This window comes from Lissotriton helveticus, chromosome 12, assembly GCF_964261635.1.
Source record: "Lissotriton helveticus chromosome 12, aLisHel1.1, whole genome shotgun sequence".
Classification (NCBI taxonomy): domain Eukaryota; kingdom Metazoa; phylum Chordata; class Amphibia; order Caudata; family Salamandridae; genus Lissotriton; species Lissotriton helveticus.
The window spans coordinates 881,975,230-881,992,177 of NC_136073.1; the positions used below are offsets into that span (position 1 = coordinate 881,975,230).

The 16,948-nt window shown below is 47.5% G+C and overlaps 1 protein-coding gene across 1 annotated transcript in view; it reads right to left on the reverse strand.

Annotated features, from left to right (window-relative positions):
- LOC144798286 (phospholipid scramblase family member 5-like) overlaps nt 1-16,046 on the reverse strand; it is a 63,952-nt gene extending 47,906 nt beyond the window's left edge. Inside the window, exons 1-2 of the mRNA XM_078669060.1 lie at nt 15,930-16,046; nt 4,685-4,755 (exon numbers count right to left, since the gene is read on the reverse strand). Of these exons, the coding sequence (XP_078525186.1) occupies nt 4,685-4,697 (13 nt within the window). The 5' untranslated portion in view covers nt 4,698-4,755; nt 15,930-16,046. The remainder of the gene's footprint in view (nt 1-4,684; nt 4,756-15,929) is intronic.
- Nucleotides 16,047-16,948: the final 902 nt, after the last annotated feature.

The window sequence follows — 16,948 nt, forward strand, 5'->3', positions numbered from 1 at the left end:
TCCCCTGCATTGGCAGTGTTTTTTTCCCGCCAGCTCCACATTGCCCGTTTGATCTCTTCTCCAGTGCCCTGTGTTCTTTCCCCAACCTGCACTCGTGTTGCTTTTTCCCTCAAGTTGCTTCTGCCCTCCTGCTTTAAAAACCCACGCATATTTTTATTTCCAGATTGCTTCCGTCCATTGTCCCCATGTTGCTTTCAGCTTTCACCCTTATTGCGGTGGAGGAGTGTGGCTCAATGGTTAGAGCGGCAGACCCTGATGCAGAGTTCTGGCCAGGGGACCAGGGTTCGATTCCTGCCTCGGTGGGTCTTGGGCTCAATTTCCTCCGACCTGTTAATTCTCGCCTCGGTGCCTATTCTAATCACGGGCCCCACGCTGCAACTCTGGGCAATAGCTTGCTTAATCTCCACAACGGCCCCAACAGCGCTAAGGATGCCTGGCTTCACCCTGGGGGTGCCGAGGAGTGGACACTTCACAGGGAAAGCCAGGAGGGGTTCCACAGCGGTATGAGTATCAGCGCCAGGAAGCCGAATAGGCGACACCGCAAGGTGACCGTCTGGTGACAGTGCGCTCTATAAGTACCATGACATTTACATTTACATTTACATTTCCCCATTGTTGCTTTCCCCACCTACTTCTTTAAAAAAATTGCTGTTGTGCATTTTTTTTCTTTTTAGTTACCGATGCAGCACAGAGCCGTAACAAAAAAACAAAAAAGAGCAGATGCGTCATTTTGTAAGGTGCACGCCTACAAAACGACGCGGCTGGGCATCGTAGAGGCTGTGCCGCATGGCTTTAGCCATTAGCAATGCTAATAGGTACTACATGTGAAACCTTTTGGCTTTCCCAATGCCTGTTGTGAAAGTTGTGAATCTGCCTCCTTCAAATGTATATTTAAAAATCATCTACTGAGCAAACAATAAATAGAATGCATTTCCCAGAGAAAATATAATTTTGTCTGTGGACCAACCACTTCCCCATTCTACAACTCCATGAAATTTGTAGGTGTGTCCCTCCTTCACTCTGGAAAACCCAGTGGTAACATTTTACATCCAGCCACTATGTGGCATTCCCTAAGGTCCTGTGGGGTCCTGCCTTTATCACTAAATTGGATTATATATACTCACATTCCCAGGTCCACTTCATATTCCAGTCCATGTTTTCACACCACCTTCCTGATGCATCACGGTCCCTGTAGTCCTTTCTGTCTTCGAACTCTCCCCCGACCACGCCATGGTGGTGGTGCTCTATTCTCTCTCTTGATTCCTGGATCCCACTGCCTTTCTGACCTCTTCATACCTGGCTTCTGTAGTTTTCACTCTCTTTCCACTGACCCGTGCTCCCCTTCTGGCTTTCCAGTAACCTGTTATGTGTCCGCTGGTTCCCCGGTCTTCCCGTTTCCAAGTCCCAGTTCTGCCTTCTCTTCATTTGTGGTTCTCAGGTTCCTTGCACCTGGTGGATTCCTTGCACCTGGTGGATTCCATGCACCTGGTGGATTCCTTGCACCTGGTGGATTCCTTGCACCTGGTGGATTCCATGCACCTGGTGGATTCCTTGCACCTGGTGGATTCGTTGCACTGGGCTGTCTCCCTGCACCTGTGCTCCTCCCCTGCTATCTCTGCCTGCTGAGCCTCCAGTGCAGTGGCTCGCAAACGACCTTGCTGCTGAGCCTCCTTGCGCTCGGTTTGATAATTCTACTGTATTCCAGGCCTGCCTTCTGATTTCTGTTTTCATTGTTTGATTCCATGTTCCTGTTCTGATTAGTTATTTGTTTCTATTGCCTCTCTCCTGTTTATCCTGCCTCTTTGTACCTGTGTTTGCCGTGTTCGCGGTTCTGACTGCATACACCCAGGCCTCTCTTGCATATGCAGACTCCTTGTCTTGCATTCACTGTTCCTGTTCCGACTGCATATCCCTGTCCTGTTCTGATTAGTGTGTGGATTTCCATCACAGTTCTGTGTATTCCAGTCCTGCCCTTGACTCTTATCCTAGTCCATCTTTCCCTTACACACATTTCCTGTGCCTGAGTATCTACCTTCCACTGTTCCCCTTCATCTTCTTGTGTGTTCATTTTGTTATCCAGATGTTCATTGATTCCAAGGGTGCCGGTTTAAATGAATGAATGAATTTGTACTTGTATAGCGCACCTATACCCTGAGGTGTCTTGGCGCTGTACGAATACCGCTGTGGAACCCTTACTGGCTTTTCCCTGTGAAATTTCCACTCCTGGGCACCCCCAGGGTGAAGCCAGGCACCCCAGCGCTGTTGGGGCCGTTGTGGAGATTAAGCAAGCTATTGCCCAGAGTCACAGAGTGGGACCCATGATTAGACGAGGCACCGAGGCGAGAATTATCAGGTCCGAGGAAATTGAGCCCAAGACCCACCGAGGCGGGAATTGAACCCTGGTCCTGGGCCAGACCTCTGCATCAGGGTCTGCCGCTCTAACCATTGAGCCACACTTCTCCACTGCTACTTTGACTCCAAGGCTTGTTGATTTGGCACAGAGACCCACCCAGCAGAATGTGTGTGACACTGTAGAATATCCGCTTTTTTACGTGCTTCCTGTCCTTTTTCTCTGCTGGACACTGCTGGTATTTTGATTTCTCAGTTCATGCGTTTCCTTTATACTGTAGAAGTTGATTCTGTACAGTTTCCCAGCCGCAGGCACACAACCTGCCTGTTCTTTGCAGGAAAGCACTGCAGGAGGGATGGTTTCTCTTTGCAAACCCACATAGAAATCTGCAGAGGGGGAAGCGGGGAGAACCTAGGATCCCTGGTGGGAGAGAAGAGAGGAATAACCTTCAAATCTGCGTGTCCTGTGGTGGAATGCGACCCACAGACCCAGACTTGCTTGTTTTGTTCTACAAAAGTTTCAGAGTCAAGACTGATCACCCTGTTTGCTCAACCGGATAACCACCAAAGGGCAGCATGGACTCTTCCTGTGAAGTAGACCAGTTGACCCAGAACCATTTGCATTTTGCGAGGCAATGCACTGGGGGCAGATTTACAAGGAACTGACGCATCTGCATAGATGCGTCAGTTTCCTTGCGTCAGCGCCGAATGTCCTTGCGCCATCATGGATGCGCTGTATTTACAATACAGTGCTCCATGGAGCAAGGATTAACAGATGCGTCAGTAATTCTGACGCATTTATTGGCACAAAAGTGGCGCATCGCTGGAGTTGCTCATGAAAGTGACGCAACTCCAGCCATGCGCCACAACAGATAGCTGAGTCCTATCCAAAACGCTCTGCGTGATTCCTAACGCCTGGTCTGAGCAGGCGTAGGGATTTTGACGCAGTGAAGGCGTAGAGTAACACAGTGAAATCTTGTAGATTTCACTGCGTTACTTCTACATGGCTTTTTTTGCGTGGGAACGCCCGCCCTGCATACATTATACCTGACGCAGGTATAATGTGACGCAGGGCTTTACAACGTGACGCATCTCCCTAGATGCGTCACGTTGTAAAAGGGCCGCAACATTTACGCTGCGGCTGCATCCCAAAAGTGACGCAACGGCGGCGCAAAAGTCACTTAAGGGACTTGTAAATCTGCCCCTGGGTGTACATCTTTCCCAATCCCAAACCTAAAGTTAATACCAAAGAAAAACATCCTTACTAGCATATGTTATGCTGTGCAAAGTTTTACATCCATAAACATCCTCATTTTATAATCTTGTACATAAGGGTCCATGAATGTGTGAGCCCAGGTGGCTTTGTTGCACACTGATATCCAACTGAGGTTTGTCAATAAACATGTGAACCAGGCTACATGTGTCAAAAAAGTCCACTTGATGTGCTCCACCTTTTAGCATGAATGAGCAAAACCTTTGGCTCCTGGTTTACTCCCCGTACACAAATAAACAGCAGTTTTTTGGGTGCCTTTTGCAGTAATTTGAGACCACCACTAGGTGTCACTCTAGGACTGCTGTTTATCGCGCCTTATGGAAATGCTGGCCATGCCTACAACATTATTAACAGAGTTTCCATTATCAGGAATATAGCCAACAATAGTGAAATGGCAGTGTGGCCCAGGCGAGTGAGGGGCCCACTGCACTATTATACTACACAACCCAAGGGGTAAAGGGGCACATATCTAGGACTGGTGTTATCCACAACCTTTTAATTTTACTAAATTTATATGTATTGTTTTCTTACTTATAGGGGCTTTCTGGCACTTCTCATCATCCACTGGTTTGTTATTGTATTGTTTACATTTTTCTTCAAACCAATAAAGTATACACGGGGGCAATGGGCGTGCCTACTTCAGCCAATAGCTAACTTCCCTGAGAGAAATGACATCTTGTCCTTTCAAAAGGAGCACATCAACACACCAAGCAGTTCCCTTAAGTGTCAGGGACTAACTACATGCCTGCTTTTAAGCCCAAAAAGTATAAAGTTATGGAAAAGCCATGACAAAGAAACACTAGCTTGGGCAATGGGCAAAGCCAAAAGGCTGGCAGCCCACGTGAGACTGATTGGCTTTGCCAATGCTTGTTCTTACTTGCATTAGGGTTCATAGCACCTTTGCTATAACACTGGCACAAACACCGAATCCATCTAGATTAATAAAACCATTCACAACTATAATGAGATGCATTAGGTTTATCCTAGCTTTGGACTGGCCCATGTTGGTTACCAGTGAACCAATCATTGCCAGACACGCGCCAGGGAGTGGATCTTACATACCTTGATAATTCATCGTCCGATTCAGCCAGAATGTTTTCTGCCCGACTGCAGGGTGCAAAACGCAGGCTCTCCTAGTCCAATACACAAAGCAGACCATTAAGAAGTGATGTGTCCAGGGACAGCGTGCAGCCAATAAATGTGCGAATACAGACGGCAGGCAAGTTATGGCACTTCAACAATATTAAATATCTTTGCTGTTTTTAGTTTTGTAAATAGATTTATTTTATTGTATTCTGAGTTTTTATAAAACGCAACATACCAGCTTGTAGGAGCAAGGCAAAGTTTCATATTTATAAAAACGTATATGTCAATTTAAAATATATGCACAAGTGAATTCCCTTACATGTCTGACAATTAATTATTTATAGTGTAATATAATGATTAGAGGCGCACAGGATGGCGATAAACTGCCAGAATCGATACCCACTCATTCCTGTGTAGACAGTAAGTGGCCAAGGTTGCTAGTTACCGCTGCAGGACATCAAACCACAAACCGGATTCCAGGCGCCGGGTGGGATCCTGAGACACTTCCGGTGGGTATGTCCTGCTCACAACATTGTGTGGACCTGAGGCGGCTGACCGTACACCTGCTTGCTGATGCCATATACTTGTTGTACTAAGAGGTGGTGTCTCCACACAAGGGGCCTCATTTATGAGGCCGTGCGTCACTTTTACGCTGCCGGTGCGTCACTTTTTGTGACGCACCAGCAGCGTAAAAAATGTGCCTTGTTGCACCATATTTACAAAGTGACGCATCTAGGTAGATGCGTCACTTTGTAAACCCCTGCGCCACATTATACCTTCACCAGGTATAATGTATGCAGGGGGGGGGGCGTTCTGACGCAAGACAGGGTCATAGAAGTGACGCAGTGAAATCTATAAGATTTCACTGCGCCACTTCTAGGACACAAATGCTTCAATTTCATACGCCTGCCTCACAGCAGGCGTAAGACTGACGCAGGCCCTTTCACATGGGGCTTGCCCCACTGTGTAATGACCCATTGCTTAAGTTGCGTCACTTTTGTGACACACTCCAGCATTGCATCACTTTTGCGCCATACAGATACGTCAGAAATACTGACGTATCTGTAACTCCTTGCACCATGATGCGTCATACTGTAAATGTGACGCATCATTGGTCTCGCAAGGAGGGCGCAGTGAAAAGTGACGCATCGCTGTTTTCACGCAGCGATGCGTCACTTTTCATAAATGAGGCCCAAGGGGTTCCATGTGTATATGCACACACACACGTGCAGCCAACTGTAACATACCACTAGTGTGAGACTCACGTGTAGGATTTCCTGGACCTCAAACTTTATGCCAGAGCTCTGACAATGTTCATGTATGATGACAGTTTATGCTTTAATAGTTAGCACTACAGACAAAGATATGCTACATGTGGAAATGGGATGGGGTGACATGGCACATATCAGGAACCAGAGCTACATTTTCCAACTGGTTTATATTATTGAGCAAAAAAACGATGGATTTAGGCCCCGATCTCTGTACTGGGGTGAATGTATGACATTGTTCTGCATTCTGTCCATCAATTGTTCGTTTTGCATTTATATTATTAATTCACCACCCCTGCAGTCCGTTTTTTAGTACACCAATTTAATTAAACTACATTTAATCTTTGCTGCTTTTTCTCAGAGTTTAAACACCTTCAAATTCAGCAAACTAGCCATTGTACCGGAGACTGATATAATTCTCTAAACTTTCTGGGGCATATTACCAACAACTAGCGATAATTATCGCTATGTTGGCTTGGCGGCAATAATTTTATCGCCGTGTTGCGGTGATTTTTATCACTTAGGAGCCTTGCTATTATCAAGGTTTATCTCCTAAGCGATAAAAATCGGCCGAAATGCATGAATATCACTGTAAAGTCAGCGATATTCATGCATTACCGAGCTAATGCTCTTAGCCATGTTATCCACCTCCCCTTGGATAACATGGCTAAGAACTGCTCAGGGCATGCATTAGCTTTTGGAGATATTCGTGCTTAGCGCGAATATCTCCAAATGTTGGTAATAGGAGATAGCGATGTTAGCGACTGTTTCCAGTCGCTAACATCTTGGCACGCCCACTTTGCATGTCATTAGTGATAAATATCTCTGACATGCAAAGCGGGGCCCAAGATGGTCGCTATCTCCTACTAGCTGTCGCTAACTGGTGTTAGCGACAGCTAGGTAATAGGGAGATCATTTTATCTCCGCTTTCTTGGCTTTTAAAGCCAAAAAAGCGGAGCTAAATCCCTTGATAATATGCCCCTCTATCTCCTGCCAGATGCATGTATAATCTTTACTCCTATTTACAAACATTTCTCATCTACCACAGCTCCATGGCGCTTGGCCCTCCTTGACTTTCAAGAACATCTGGACCAGATCTGCATGGATTGTCAAACGTGAGGGACCTCAAGAAGTAACAAGCGTTGACGTTGGCGACCTGAGCGTTGGCCTGTCGCTGCGTCCTGGTTCTGCTTCTTCACTCACTTACTTGAGCGAGGAAGAAAATCCTGTGACTTGAGCTGTTGAGTGTTTGTGTGGTATGATTAAGGGAGTAAGAACAAGGTGGCCAGAAGACTCTACCCTGAGCAAGGTGGAAACATCTCAGAGGCATCTCCTGCCGTCTACTTGGCGGGGGTAAATTTGCTCCTGTGGAGGTGGAACCATTACTGAGCGGCATTCTAACTCAATCGTTGCTACAACCAGTCCTCGCCAGTGGAACTAACATAAGTCCACAATGGGTTAGGAATGTTCACTGAGACATAAGCACCAAAAGATTTTTCGCTCAAACCTTAAAAAGTGACCTTGAGAACCTGATAGCAACACCGGAGTCAGTGAAGCATCCTTGTAAATAACGCCTCTTCCTGCCCATTCTCCATTGTTTGTGTGCTTGCCTCAGTCCAGGTGTGGCTGGCAGCTATGGTGGTGTTTGAGGGGTGGGTAAATGGAAAAAATATATAAGAACACCTTACACGTCCTCCTCGCTCTGGACCTCTTCTTCTGTCGACTGCGGAACAAGCCCCAGCAAACTCCCTTGACCAATCCTGGCGCTACTCCTATGCTGTTAACCAGCATAAGAGCAGCGCCCTGATTGGAGGGTGTGGCCAATATCAGCACTCACAAGAGCACTGGAGGCCTGCAATTGCTCTCATCCCAGAAGAGGTGTTAAGTGCACATGTCTGGCTGGCTGTAGCAAGGCGGCCGGCCAAAGAGACATGCACACTTTAAACCGTGCACATCAGTGGCATAACACAGGCCCCCGCAGCCCCAGCGGTGCGTTGGGGCCCCAAGCTCCAGAGGGCCCCCTTGGCACAATACTCTGTCCAGAGAGCTGCTGATTGAGTCCGGAGGGGGGCCCTCTACAAACCTGGCAGGGGGCCCCCTCAAGTTTCGTTAAACCAGTGGTGCACAGGCAGCCCTCTGCTCACCACTCCTCCCAGCTGCTGCCACTCAGCAGGTCCACCCCCACCCTGACACTTTGTTCAGGATGGGATGATGACAAATAAAATGGTCATTAATTTCATCTCAGGAGCTTGCGGGTCATTTAAGTGGGGCGTTGCTCCTCCGCCCTCATGGAGGAGCCGCCCCTGCCCCAGTCCATCCTGCTCACCACTGTTGTCCGTTTGCTAGCCCCATCCCCTCCTGTCCAATGTACATGTACTTGCCCCCAGCCCCCCCTTCACTCTCCATTGTCCGAGTGCTTGCCTCAGCCCTTCCTGCCCACCCTCCATTGTCTATGTAATTCCACCATCCCCTCTCGTATGTCCTCTCCTCCCTCCCACTGAATTGGGGAACGAGGCAATATAGATGGAGGGAGGGTGTGAAAAAAGGACGTGGTTGGGGGAGAGGAAGCGAGAGAGGATGGTGGCGCACACTGCTAAAATTAATTTTAAACAAAGCTATGACGCAGGATGTATGACGGTACAACGCGTACCGTTACAACGTGTACCTTTACGACGCAGGTTTAACAACGCAAGTCGTTACAACGACTTGAGTTGGGGGGCGCTGGATAGTGAATAGTTTAATTTACTATTCCAACTCCAGTCCCCATGGATAGTAGGGAAGGTGTTGGATAGTAAATTAAACTATCCCCTATCCTAGAGCGCTCTCCAGCGAAAGTCGTCGTAACGACTTTCGTTGTAAATCCTGCGTTGTAACGGTACCGCGTTGTAACGGTTCAGTTATAAAGGATGTTTCCCATGACGTGGCAAGCTCTAATGTGTTTTTTTTTTTTAAGAACTCATTAGAGCTGACCGCGTCTTGGAGAGTTGTTTTTTTTTAGCATTTGTTTTAGTCTTGCTTTAATTCAGCCATGCCTCTGTGCAGCTTTGCTACAAATCATTTCCAAGGCAAATAACACTCATAGGGGAGGCTATTTGGCTTTGCCAATGATTGTTTAATAAATGTATTCGATATTACAAAATACAGGTATATGGAAATATAAGTTAAATGTATCTGGTTATGGTAGCTTGTTTTTCTCTATGCCTGCTGGTCTGTGTGCCTACATGTATTGTCACAGTTTCATGTGCATCTCTATTCCATCCTATACTATCCTGCGCATGCGTAGAGCACATGGCTACTAGGAGCCCTCCCAGCGCTCAAGACAACACCGCAAGTTTATTCGACCAATTCTATTCAAACGGCCAAGATTTTAACGCTTTCCTGAACTTGGATTCGTTTTCTATCCTGCGACTCTTAATAGGTGAGAAATTCAAAAGTTTTGGGGGCCTGATAAACCAAGGAGCAGCCCCCACTTGTAACTTTCTTGATTTTTGGAATTACCAAACTGCATGACGTCGTTGATATCAATGTCCTTCTAGGACTAAAGGGTGGAACCAAATGCCGAATCCATTGAGGGCCTTTTTATGGTACCCACCGTAGGCTGTGCAAAGGGCCTTAACTCCTCCCATGCTGATGACGAGCCGAGCTCGTCATCAGCCACGGTGCTCGTGTGCTGATGACGAGCTGAGCTCGTCATGGCCGTTAGAACGCTCACACGCGGGGCTAATTCCCCCGCTGTGCTGAGCGTTCTATGGAACGGGCGTGGCCGTGACGGGTTCAGCTCGTCATCAGCACACGAGCACTGTGACTGATGACGAGCTGAGCTCGTCATCCGCACCGGGGGACTGTGCGCCCCCCCCCCCCCGCCCCCCAGCACAGCGGGGGAATTACCCCCGCAGAGAAGGGGTTAAATTGTATCCTTTATTTTATTGGTGACCAATAAAGTGAGGGTAAAACGCTGGAAACTGAAGGATGTTTTTTGATAGCAGCCAGACTGCGGCATTCTGCACAATCTGCAATCTCCTTTCCACATATAGTGGACAACCAAGGTAAAGGGTGTTCCCATAGTCAAAGCGCGATAAAATAAGTGCCTAGACAATGGACCTCTGAGCCGGAAAAGGGCGCAAATTTAACCTCTTCCTAAGCATTCTCAGCATGCCATAACAGTTCGCTGCTACCTTCCTGGCCTTTGTCTCGAATGAGAGTTTATTATCTCTCCAGATGCCTCGGCTCTTGACTGCAGTTTTAGGAGCAGGAAGACCTCCTCCTGAGTTTGGCCAACTAAGCGAAGACCAGCGGTCAGCCTCAATGCCGAATACCATCACTTCGGTTTTGTCCCCGTTAAGTTTCAAGCAACAGTTTGTCATCCGGTCAGCGACCTCCTTCAGACAAGGTCCGAGTTGTTGTGCTTGTGGTCGATTTATTGGAGCAGGCGTCATAACGATTTGTGTATCGTCAGCATAAGATGGTAATGACAGAGCGTGAGATTGCATGATCTCAGCCAATGGATGAACATAAAGATTGAACAAGGTAGGGCTTAATGAAGAGCCCCGGGGAACTCTACGCTTGAGGGGGCGTACCTCGGAATAACATGGTTTGCCGTACGCCTGAAAGCTCCAGTCCTGGAGAAAGGACGAGAGCCGCTGTAGTGGTAGGTCGGTTATGCCTGCATGTTTAAGTCTCTGTACCAACAGTGGGTGGGCCACGGTATCGAACAACACACTTAAGTCCAATATAATACCTGCTGCTGAGCCCCCTGGCCAACGATCTGCTTGCGTTCCTCCGTCATTGCTAGAAACGCAGTTCCAGTACTATGTCCTGGCTGAAATCCAGCTTACATGGGGTGCAAAATATCATTCATTTCTAGGAATGATGATAGATGCTGAGTGACATGTTCAACTAGCACTTTCCCGATCCCAGGTTACAGGGATATTGGTCTATAAGTTTCAGCTAATTGCGGGTCTGAGGATGGTTTCTTTAGCAGTGGCTTTACCACTGCTTGTTTCCAGAAGGACAGGACTTCTCCATAGCGGAGAGAGATTTAACAACTCTGTAGCAGCGGGTAGATGGTATTGGCTCCTTGCTTCAGAATATACAGAGGGCGGGATCAAGCGGTGAGCCTGATTTAACTCCCTTAAGTAGTGCCTGCAGACAGGGGCGGCCAGCACGGCTCGTGGGTTAGGGGGGCAGGTGCAGGGGCTGCGGGGGTGTCACGCGGGTGGTGTCACATGGGGTGAGCGGGGTTTAGAAATATTTGGGGGGTTTTCAAAAACCTTACCTCCAGGCCGGGTCCGGCATCTTCTGTGCTCCTGGTCTCCTGAGTCCGCTTCCAGGTACAGGAGGCAGTACATACAAGTGGCACCCTGAGGCACCACAAATACACTGTGGGCACAGATCATTTCCTCTTGGGGGGCTCTAACATAGTAAGCTGTAAACACCCAAAGAGGCTGAGGCACAATAATAACGACCCCGGACCTAGAGGTGCTGGGTCGCGTTTGGTGGTAGCAGTTGACATTAGAGGCCCGGGAGTCACCGGATAGGAGAAAGGTCACAACCGTGAGGCCCCGGGGTCTGCAGTGGAGCAGAGGGTGGTGCCGACGTGAGGAGCAGTTAGAGCTGTGGCCAGTGCCTGACTCTAAGATGGCCGCTGCTTGGGTTATCTGATCCGTGGAGGGGGTTCTCCAACGGAGAAGCGCTACAAGACCCAGATGCCCAAGTAAGCAGTGGGGTCGGGTGACTCCGAGCAGGAACTGGAAAGTACATCTATGCCACTAAAAAAGGCCTCAACAAAGGTATCCGAATTCCTCATTCCCACAGAGAAGAAACACCTACTTGAGCAGGGATCCGCGGGAGCCAGCAATGCACTGACCAAGGAAGACCTGCTGGCTTCCCTGAAAGAACTTAAGTTACGCACAGAGTTAAAGGGGGACTCCAGGCTTCTATGGAACAACTGAAGGGCTTTCCTGCACTAATACCCAAGACTCACTACTGCTCCTGGGAATGGCAAAGATCTCCTCACTTTGGATTTGTCTCTTCCTCCTCTCCTCCCACGGGGCTAGCTGGAGGACAAGCCCGATGCCTTCGACTGAACTACAATGTTGCCCTTTGGGCAAAAAACGAAAGTGTCTGAACTTACCGCGGAGCCCGACCACCATTAGCCATTGCCCGGTGCAGCTGTCCTATGCAGTTATAGAGGAGTCTGGCTCTGGTTCAGCCCCTCGGCCGTCACCTACCCAGCCAAACATCGTATATTGTTTTTAACGGGTCCTCACGTATTGGTCTGTCTTTCTCTTTGACTGCTTTGACTACTTTGTTCCCCCTAAAGTATTTTCCCTCTTCTGGTCTGCCTGACTCTACCTGCATTCCTTTCCCCTCTCTACCTTTCCCCCTCTACCTTTCATTTCCCATAAGACATCTGTCTTAGCTATGCAACATGCTAATAACTTTTGGTATTGTGTAATCTCATGTTTTTCTCCTATGCCTTTACTTGTGACTGCAAGCACTCTGATACCTCCGAGTCTAGCCGGCGCTGTATAAAACTCTGCCAATGAAAAATAAAAAAATAAACAGAAAGCAGGCAGCCAGGCTCCCACCCCTAAGCCAATCACAACCCTCCAATGGAGTTGGTCTGTGAGCCGTGACATGGCGCTCAGCCAGGGGCTGTAGGGGTGGGCATGTTCTCTATGCAGCCTCCATGGAGAACAGGGAAGTGCGCATGACTGCTTTGGGTGGCCCCTGAGAGGGCCGACCAAACAGTCATTGCACATTTGAGTGGGCAAACCAGTTCACCCCTGCCCAGCTCCGTGAGCGGAGCAGCCCCACCACCCTCCCGCCCACAAAGGAAACATAACATGATAATAACTGTAAGTTATTATCATGTTATGTTTCCTCTTCTCGCACTGCTTGAAAGCAGTGAGGCGACGCTCCTCCGCCACTGACTGCAGATCCTACTCCCTGGTGAAAGGGAAGTCGAGAGTACTTCTGTGAGTGAATCTGGTCGCCAGGCAGTGCTTAATTTGAGTCGGTGGCTTCTGGTGCTCGTCACTGGCACTTAATTGTCAGCACTGGGGCCTGTGACAGTCTGCCACAAGGTGGTGCTATCTTGCTAATTTAGAGATGAACACAACAACAGTTAATGATTAAATCAATATACATTCAAAATGATTTTTATTTGACACCCAAGCCATTCTTATAGCTTTAGGGGCCTGAAATAGTCAGAACTGTCTCACCTGTAGGAGTGTAAATGTTAGTTCTTGTGTTGGTGCTCTCATTGGCAGTGCTGGCGGGGCCAATGTGTGGTACAAGGTGCAGTGGCCTCCTGACCAGAGCCCTGGCGCTTATTTTTTTTGCAAATTAAGCACTGTCGCCAGGAAGAAACAGGTCATTATTTCTGTTTTGTTTGCTGCACCAGAAAGTGATTCATATATATCCATTTTGTTTGTTAAAGAAATTGGCCAAATTCTGACAACGTGCCGCCGAGAGAGAGGGTTCAGACGTCCTCAAAGAGGGTCTATAAAAGATTTAACTATTTGAAAGAGTTCTCTGACTGAATTCGACGCGTCCTCTATTTTGAATGCCTATTAGGACGACGGAGCTCTTATGATTCTGTAGTGATATTTTTTTAAACCTTCGTATGTTCTAATTTACCCCTTGACTCCAACCCCCAGATTCATCAAGAACACATTTTGCTAATCCTTAATAGCGAAAAATACTGAATCGCTATTAAGGAATAGCAAAATGGAATGCATCAAGAAATCACTAAAAAAAATGTGATTTCTAATAATTCCTTAATTGCGACTCGCAATTAAGGAATATCTCTCCATTCCTTCCTATGGGCCTAGAGGCCCATAGGAATGAATGGGAAGACAATCTCAGTGTGCTAATCGCAATTAGCGATTCGCAAATTGAGATTGCGATTTCAAGGGTGCAGGGGTGTCCAAAGGACATCCTGTTGCAACCCTGAAAAGACACATGCCCTTAGGGCATGTGTGTGCGCAACATGAAACTTTGTAAAATGCACTTTAGTGCATTTTTCAACGTTTTTGCAAATTACCACGAAGATGTACTTTATGGTAATTTGCATGCCCTAATAGCGAAATCGCTATTTTTTTCAGTTTCATGCATTGCATTTAAGGAATCTCAATTTGAGATTCCTTAAATGCAAAGAATCGCAATTTAGCGAATTCTTAATTAGCGATTTTTGCATTTGGGATGATGCATCCCAAATGCAAAAATACCGCTCGCAAAGGGCCAGATTCTCAGAATCTGGCCCTTTGCGAGCGGATTTTTGTTTGATGAATCTGGCTGTTAGTCTTATCTCCTCCTCTGAGTGCTGGGGTGCGTGTTGCTTTCTGTGTGGGGATGGTTGTCGGTATGTCTTTTTTATTTATTTTTATTTTACGCGTTTTTATATAGCGCAGACTTTACCCGAACCTGTCAGAGCGCTTCACAATAGGAACAGTAATGATACATGAGGAGAAAATTAAAGTGGGCATGTTACAAAAGCAAACGTTACGTTACATGAGGAAAAAGTGACAATGGTGCATGTATCAAAAGCAAACAAGAAACAAGAAGAGGTAGCAAACGAGGAAAAAAGTGACAAGTGTGCATGTTACATAAGCATACAAGTTACAAGTAGAGGTATAATACTGCAATAAGTGGCAGTCACTCAAGACACAAGAACACACTGGGAAGGCACTTCTGTAGGCATGGAGTACAGAATTTCCTATAGTGAAATAACTTTTTTGAGGAAATAGAGAGGGCGTGAATTACACTTGGATGTCTGTCTGTTGGTCTGTGTGCACAGGTTGTCAATGTGTGTTATGAGGGTGCGCCTAGTCTGTGTGTGCACGCACGTGCGCCCTGACACACGCCCAGCCAGTTGTGAGGGGGGCGGGGCGTGGACAGCACCAGGAACAAAGCATCTGTCTTTTCCTTCACATCCCACCTTGTTAACAGCATCCTTGGGGGAGGGGTTTATAAGCGTCATTCAGGCGCACTGATAGGCTGCCACTGACTCCGCCCCCTCATGCCTCCACACCGGGCCGGCCCCGCCCTCCCCTTTGTGAAGTCTCAGAATACATTATTGTCCCATTGCAGTTCAGCACATTTCTTTTATTTTGCTTAATGTGATTTTATATAGCGCGAATACTACCCGAAGGTGTCAGAGCGCTTTACAAAATAACCAGTTGCGTTAGTAAGGACTTTGGGTTCCATAAGTATGGTATACGGAGCACACGTACAAAACAGACATACACTCCTCGCTAAAATATGTGCACTTACCTAAACTAGGTCCGCTGTTACTATCGGTTAACCTACTTAATGCAGACACTGTTCACAAATATATATGTGACTCTTAGAGTATATCCATTCGTATCCCTTCCCTATGTATATAGAGATAACTCTAGTCACTAGTATATGCAGTAGACCTTTGTACTCTCTACCATTCCTATGTGACTCTTAGAGTATATCCATTCGTATCCCTTCCTTGAGTGACTTTACATCTTGTACATTTGCAATTTTTCTTTCTGTTTGTATCTCTTCATTGTGTGACTTTACATCTTGTACATTTGCATTTTTTTCTGTTTGTATCTTTTATGTAACGCATGTAATCCTCAGTCCTTGTGGTCTGCAACTGGTTCTTATGTGAAGCGCTCTGACACCTTCGGGTAAAGGTCGCGCTATATAAAAATGCATGAAATAAATAAATAAAATAAAAATACCCCTCCATCTCTGCTCCTTGCCCCCGTGTATCTCCTCCTCTCCCTCTCTATACCCTCCCCTCCCCCCACCACTCCCATCAATTCCCTCCGGCCCTTCCCTCCTCCCAGGCACCCTCCCTCCTCACTTGGTGCTGTGCAGCCCGCGAGGCCGGGCAGAGGGCACCTCTTCTCTTCTTCCGGCTTCTGCTCAACAAGGACCCGTTCCCTTCAGTCCCGGGCGCCGCTGTGTCTCACCGTGTGATCTTGCTCCCGTGCCCCTTGCAGCTGGCAGTGCCAGGGGTTCTCCGTGCCCCCCTCGCGCCCGGGCTTTGCACGAGGCTGCCTGCTCGCGCCACAACAAAGCAGGCAGAGTGGTATGGATGTCTGGAGCGGCGGGCAGGGCAGGATGTGACCTCAGCTGCAGGCAGAGGAGACCCCCGTGCAGGGAAGCAGGAATCCTACACACGCTGGAGCCCAGCCAAGCCCCTCCTGCCCCCAGGCCGGAGGGCACAATGTGCATTCCGTCAGATAGCTGACGGAGTTAATGTACCTGCTGCACAGATCCGTGTATGCAGGGATTTAAGAAAGAAGAAAATGGTGCATTAAGATTTATAACAAAAGCACTACATTTTCTTTTAGTTTCGCTTTAGTAATATTTTGACCCTTCTCTACCTCCCCTCTCACTCATTAGCACTGACTCACAATTGCAACTGGAATTGGGGCCAGTGTCTCCGTGGCCTCTGCAGAGAGGCCAAGTATTGGATGGGCATGTATTCTGAACACATTTTTCATTTTTGATCCACTGCCAGGCTCTGTGAGGTACTGGGACTTCCTTCAGCCTCAGCTCCAGAGCTCTCATTCCTGGCCCCTTATAAACACCTGGAGGTGACTCAGTTCAAAGTAGGCACTATACAGGAGTAACATGTAACATAAAAAAAATGCAGAAACACAACATCCTGGAAATAGCTTACTTAATCTGGCATTCCTCAGGAGTGTTCAACTGCTGATCGACAAACAGGAAGTAAATTGCCAATCTGGATGACGTAAACGTTTTTTACATTGATTGTGTAGATATCGATCAATGTTTTTGCCAGTAAAGTTAAGAACATACATGTAGGGCTTGATAGCGACCTGTAGCAAGGTCCGTCTTTAATTACTATTGTGTTTGAGACCCAGAGGGACCTGGCCCACTTAAAGCCCTGTGTGTGGATATAATAAGTACGCAGTATTTCTATAGCACAAACCTACCCAAAAGCAATGGAGCGCTGTCCAGT